Below are 7,405 nucleotides of genomic sequence, written 5' to 3' on the forward strand. Positions count from 1 at the left end.
CAAGCCCTCTTTATGAAGGATTGTCCTTATGCATACTATGTTCATTGTTTTGCTCATCGATTGCAACTTGCATTAGTTACATCATCAAGAGAAGTCAAACCTGTTCATAAATTTTTTGAGAAGCTGATCTTTGTGAATGTTGTTTGTTCTTCTACAAAGCGTCATGATGAGTTACAAGCTGCCCAATTAGAAGAAATTGCTTATTTGTTAGAGATTGATGAGATTGTAACTGGTAAAGATGCAAATCAAGTTGGTACATTGAAACGAGCTGGAGATACTAATTGGGGATCACATTACGATTCAATTTCTAGCTTGAAAAACATGTATGAAGCAACTTGTTTGGTTTTAAAAAAAATTGCAAAAGATAGAGGGAGTTATGCTACACGTGGGGATGCAGATAGTTGTTACAATTACTTGAAGGCATTTGATTTTATATTTATTTTGCACTTGATGAAAGAAAACATGGGAATAACAGATATGCTTTGTCAAGCCTTACAAAAAAAAAATCAAGATGTAGTTAATGCTATGAACTTGGTTAGTTCAACAAAACATCTTATTCAAGGTTTGAGAGAAAATGGTTGGGATATATTGTTTACTAAAGTGATATCTTTTTGTGAAAAACATGGTATTGAGATTCCTGATCTTAATGATGTTCATTCAACAACAAGATTTGGACGCTCCCGTCTTGAAGAGAATCAAGTTACAATTCAATATTACTTTAAAGTTGAAATCTTTTTCACTACCATTGACAAACAGTTATAAGAGTTGAATAGCAGATTCAGTGAGCAGACAATGGATTTGTTAACTCTTTCTTGTTCTTTATCTCCTAAGGATGGATATAAATCTTTTAGTATTGATATTATTTGTTCTTTAGTTGAAAAATATTATCCTATGGATTTTAATGATCAAGAGAAGAATAATTTGCAATCTCAACTCCAACATTTTCTATTTGTTGCTCGTCAAACATCAAACTTGAACAATTTATCAACTATTCAAGAACTATGTTCATGTTTGGTTGCATCTGGACAGGCTGAAACTTACTTCTTGATTGATAGACTACTTCGTCTTATCATGACTCTTTCCGTTTCTACGGCCACAACTGAGAGGTCTTTTTCAGCAATGAAAATTATTAAGACTAAGTTGAGAAACAAGATGGATGATGGGTTTCTTGGAGATAGCATGACAGTATATATTGAAAGGGAGATTAGTGCAAGCATTAGTTCGGAGTCAATTATTGACGATTTCAAGTCACTCGGAACGCGTAAAGCATTACTTTAAGGTAGTTTTAAGTTATGTAATTTAAATTTTTAGTAATTAACTTTGTATTTATTTTAACTTTAATGTTTTATTTAAAATACTATTTACATTTTATTTATAATCTTTAGTTTACGTTAGCGGTCATCCCAAATTTTTTTATCTGACTCCGCCACTGCACACACGTACTATACACATTCTTCTAGTCACACATGTGTTTTTGGTTAAAGATGAATTTTTAGTGGATTAACAACATTGTCAAATATTAGTACTATGCATATCTTATCATATCCATTTTTTATTATATCCCTAATGTGGTAATAGTGCTTATGTGTGTGTTTGGATCACTATTAAGAGCTAGGCTCCTTATTTTGTAGAATTGAACCATAATAGGGATCATTAGGATCCACAGTTTTAGGAATTGTACCAAGTTCAATAATTAACTTGTTGATAAAAATAACATATTTTCCTTTATTTTAGGACGAATATACTTGACCTCTATAGTAGAATCAACAAAAAAAATTCTACTTTTAACTCTTCCATCTTACAAGTTTCAAATTCCATCATTTTATTAACACACAAACAAATTATGATGAGGTCATCTTTATATATATCTAAAATCTAACATTTGTGTAACGTATTTAGTAAAATTTTACTAACCTCTATATACCAAACATTAATACTTAGTTATTTTCATATATTTAAGGATATTATTGATAGCAAACTAATGACCATCTCCGAGGTCACACTAGAATCTACATGTTGTGCTCAAAGCATACGAGACATATGGTTAAGTACGCAACATAAAATACATGATAGCTAAGCACTTGCACAGGTTCCACTCCTAGTTAAAAATGATCAAACAAATAACATGACCATGAACTCATTTTCACGCCAGAATGCTAATCGCAAACACACAATGATTTACCAACAATCTTTTTTGTTAAAAATATATTTGTTACGCATTTTTCAAATAGTTCATACCACCTCTAGATTGAGACTAGGCCTAATGATGGTTATTTCTCTGACCTACACCCTGGAACATCTCAAACACCTATAAGATTGATTTCAGTAGAGGCCTAGACCGCGCACTCACCTATAAACTCTATACCAGATAGTTGATTCAATTTTGCATAACACAAAAAGGTGATCAGACGACTCCATTTCCCCTATACACATTGCACACCCCGTAATAGTGATACCAGATACTATCTGACGTCTCAGGAGAGTCTACCTACTCGACAATCTATTTTGAAACAAATCCAAAAAAAACACTATAACTTTAATAGATGTCTATCTCACTAATACAAATAGTTCATACTATGACTCCCATTTTACTATAGTTCTTTGAAGAACTGTTGTGACATCTCTAAAATCATGTGCCATTATTTTTGTTTATTTTTTAATTAAAAATAGTTTACATATTACACGGTTTGTTAGAAAAACCATGGTGAAAGTTTCTAAAGCTTATGGGTTTGAATATCAGCGCCAACAAATTTGTGATTTCTTTAATATTATAGTGGCATATTTCTTTTTGATTTATTTTTAAATTAAACTTAAATTGGATTTTACTACAATTGATTAATCCAACCGTGGTGATATGATTTACCTAATTTTATTTTTATATTGGTGACTTTCTTTTTGATTTTTTTTTACTCTGAAAAAAACTTAAATGTCACTACAGTTAATTAAAGTAACTCAGAATAAAGGAACATGGTAGATGTGTATGTGGTGTTGGAGAAGGCGTCAACTTGAGATTATTCTTTGGTTCATCGAGAAAGAGAAAAGAATTGCAAAAGAAAGATATTGATAAGATTGTTGATAAGATGTTAGCAAGTGAGCGTGAATTTAAAAAGAAAGAGTTTGAAGATTTAGAGGAGATGTACAATAAGAAGTTGGAAGATGCATTAGAATAAGAGTGGAAAATTTGAAGGAAAGAGATGGACGAGCTTGTTGCAGTATGTGAAAATAGTATTTTATTTGGATACATAGGATTTTAGTGTTTTATTTGAAACGTAGGATATGCAGGATATATAGTGTTGAATCTATTTTGTGTTGCTATTGGCTATATAATTTTGAATCTATTTTTTGTTGCTATTATTTTTGTGATGCAAAACTTGGGTGGTATCGTCCAACCGTGTACAAATGAAGATGATGAATTACCTAAAAGAGTTGTTTTATGTGGTGCGAGCAAAAAAAGAAAGTTGTTCAGTCGCCCATACCAATACCCATCATGAGATATTTAAACCTCGTGAAGATCCAATAAAAAAATCGATATATCATGTTATAGATGTTAAAGAACTAATTCCTCTTCAACTAGACCATGGTCGAGAGGTAGAGGTTTTCTATGTCGATCCTAGAGATATAAAGGATTTTATGTTTGGACATGAGTGGCTAGACGTAGGGATACTACAATTGTGATGCACATAAGTATAATTTTTATTCTAATAAATGTCAATTTTAAATTTGTCCATCATTAGTAACTTTAATGTTAAGACTCATTTATTTTTTGAATTTTGTTTAACCATTTAGATACATTGATCGTGTTTGTATAGAGTTAAATAAATAAGATATTTATGAATTCTTTGACTAATTTAGTATTCAAATTATAGATAATTCTCCAAAAAGGATTGAATCATTCATATCATCACGATTAAGAGAGGAAAATAAAGATTATATACTTACCACCGTTTATCGATTCATGAGTAATTTTGAAATTGTGGTTTCTCTATATTATAGTTAGTTTCCATGTTTTACCAAATACTAATTATGCTCGTGTGCGTTAAGTGGTTATTGACAATTGATCATCATCTCTCTTCAGAAGAATATGGTAATTACATTATGTTCCTTAGACAAACCACTTGAACTAGAGATGAAACGTCTTCTTGCTAAGTAAGTTTATATTTATAAGACTTATGGGCGGCCTAATCAATTCAGAGGCCCTATTTAATTTTAAAAATGGACCTAATTTTTTTTTTAAAATTATAATTTGAATTACTAAAAATAACACACCAAAAATACAATTGTATATTAAATAAATGAAACACAAAAAAAAAAACTCAAAATATTATTTAAATTATAAATTATTTTATATAAATTTTATGTTTTAAATATTTTTTATTTTTTATTTATTTTTTATATTTTTTTGCCTAATTATAAAAAAAATTGTGCCCCCTAAAATTTGGGGTCCAGTGCTATAAAACTCTTTGTACTTGTGCAGAACCGAGACTGATGAGACTTTAGTAATATTTTTTGTGACTGTGTAATTAACTTAGGGTGTAATATGTTTAAATCATTTTCAATATATAGGGTTGTGGAGTGACACCATATATTAAATGGAGTTAGAAATAAAAGGCCGATATTTTGTACGTCTTCAGTAAGTAGATTACTTGTGATATTCAAGTATTTATAGTTCCATGTATGGTTATATATTCATGGAATGTTTAAATTTGTTGACAAGAAAACGGAAATGAGGATATGAGTGTGGCTTTTTCGTCATGAAATACATGTTAAACATTGTCTTTGTCAGCATTGTTGATTTTTCGATAAGGTATATATATTTTTATTAATAAATTACTTTTTAAATTTATTATTATTTCAATTCATGTGATCTTCAATTTCCTTCAATTCTTTTATATAGATATTGAACGACACTATACCAAAAAGACTTTAAAGACGTTCGTTATTGTTGGTTTGCTTACTACCAAAGTGATCACATTGAATTGTAATATATATTTGTAGTATTTTTAAATTTGATGTAAGAAATATTAAGAATGTTTTGGATACAAAGATATATATACTTACTCATATCATATAAAATATATGTACTAAAAAAAAGAACATATATGAAATAATAACAAAAAAATATTAAAATAAAAACAATATTTCACTATAATCCAAACAATCAGCCCTGATAAAAAGAAGCACGTCAATTATTATATACCACGCTAGGATCAATCTAAAATGTGAACAAGATGAACCAAAAAATTGCTCGGTTCCGTCCTTAAACCACATGATCCGACCGGTCCAGCTCGCCTCATCAAACCGAACCTAGAAGCAAAAGGGGTCGGGCAGCTGTCCCCATAATGCAGGACGATGCACACGCGTCGGGAAATAGCTGATACATTAAAAATTACTCCCTTTGTTCCTTTTTAAGTGTCATTTTTTGACTTTTTACACATATCAAGAAAGCTAATCATTATTGTTACTTTTCAAACAATAATTCTTCTTTTATTTATAATACCCTTAATTATTTATTACATTCATTTTACTTTTCTCTCTTTGCAATCATTACCTAGGGGTAATTTTGACAAAATTGCAATTAATACTACCTTGAACTTTGCAAATGACAATTAAAAAGAAATAAATTTTTTGTAAGAAAGTGACACTTATAAAGGAACGGTTATGTATGTATATTTAAAAAAATATAAATATATGTGTAGATTATATTTGAAACGCAGCTCGACGAAATGGCTAGTGTTGACTGGTAGTATGATTTCAAAGCAAGTAGACATAGTAGTAGAGTAGTACATAATAACTGCACTGCTTCAGTTTTTAGCCTCCAATCTTTACTACTTAAAATCAATCAAGATCAACCAACAATTATTTCACATTATAAAATAAGATTGAATTACTACTGACTAACTCGTTCCCAACTACCGAGTAATGGTTCCGTCTTGATTCTTACTTCCTTCCATTATATATAGACAACACTTTCTTACTATTTTTCTCATCCTTCACTACCAAATATCACATTTCAATTCATCTTGAGTTCAGTACAATGGATTCCAAAAACGTTTTCCTCATCCTTGGTCTATTGGCCATGGTTCTTGTTATTTCCTCCGAGGTTTCAGCTAGAGAATTAGCTGAGACTTCCACTAATGCCAAAGAGGGTGAGCTAGTTACCAAAGAGTACATATGTTATTTTTATTATAATTTATTAAAGAGTAAAGGTCACTTTTTCATGAAAGCAAGTTGATATCTATAGCCATAATGTAAAATTACTTTTGCAGAAGTTGTTGAAAAGTCCAATGAAGTAAATGATGCCAAATATTACGGTGGAGGTTATGGTCATGGCTATGGTCATGGATATGGAGGCTACGGTCATGGAGGCTACGGTCATGGTGGTGGTGGTGGTTACGGTCATGGCGGTGGTGGTGGTTACGGTCATGGTGGCGGTGGTGGAGGCTACAGTCATGGTGGAGGCTATGGTCACGGTGGTGGTGGTTACGGTCATGGTGGCGGTGGTGGTGTTTCCAACAACGGTAACTGATTATATCATCATGCATGGACATTCTAAGTGTAATAAGCTTCATGAATAAATAACGTTAGGGTTCAACAAAAGAGGTATAGATAGACAGACATGAAGCTTTTGTGGTTATCTATCTTGTCATAAGATGTTTTATAACTCTGTTAATCGGTGTCTAACTTACATTATCACTATGTATGTGGTAATGAGTTCGATTTCGAGTTGAAATGATCAATGTGTTATATATCAAATTTTATTGTTCTTGTTAGTACTTTGTCTCCTTTTAAATTTATAAATCATTACTGCTGATTCGTCTAATAATTGACAGAACTTGAAAATGTTAACATAAGGTGAGAGACTCTTGAAGCATGTATCTGCATGCATATACAATCTATTAGTAATGAAAATCCATGTATAAAAATCATAAACATAATCAAGAAAGTGAACTTTCACCTTTTAAAGTGTGTCTTCTCTAACATGGACATAGCCTCAATGCCAACACGTGTCACCATTTCATTTCCAAAAGAACCAAAGGATATACATGGTAAGGTTTTAACTTACGGATGCGCCGCGGATATTGCAATTGCAGTAATTGCATTTGTTATGATAGCGCATTGCGACCGTTTTACCTTTAATTTTAATTGAGCAGACTTTGAATACACCATTAAAAAATCGGTAATGTTAAGATATTTTAGAAATAAATTGTGTTTTGTGGTTTAAATTTTAAAATTTCATGAAAATACTTAAAGAAATATGTATGGAGTTGTATCATTCTTATCATAAAAATATACATGATTTTAAATAATATTGCAATTATAATCGATATAATTGCAGTGAATATCATTGCGGCCATAACAATGACGGTGGCAAACCACAATTTAAAACAAATGATATTAGAGACGT

General features: G+C 30.9%; 1 protein-coding gene across 1 annotated transcript; it reads left to right on the forward strand.

Moving 5' to 3' along the window:
* The first annotated feature begins 5,973 nt into the window (after positions 1 to 5,973).
* On the forward strand, positions 5,974 to 6,770 carry LOC127118063 (dormancy-associated protein 2-like). Its single transcript, XM_051048204.1, has 2 exons — positions 5,974 to 6,146; positions 6,267 to 6,770. Exons 1-2 carry the CDS (start codon positions 6,035 to 6,037, stop codon positions 6,524 to 6,526), a joined length of 372 nt encoding a protein of 123 aa, XP_050904161.1. The 5' UTR covers positions 5,974 to 6,034; the 3' UTR covers positions 6,527 to 6,770.
* The last annotated feature ends 635 nt before the right edge of the window (positions 6,771 to 7,405 follow it).

Source organism: Lathyrus oleraceus, chromosome 2 (assembly GCF_024323335.1).
Source record: "Lathyrus oleraceus cultivar Zhongwan6 chromosome 2, CAAS_Psat_ZW6_1.0, whole genome shotgun sequence".
NCBI lineage: Eukaryota > Viridiplantae > Streptophyta > Magnoliopsida > Fabales > Fabaceae > Lathyrus > Lathyrus oleraceus.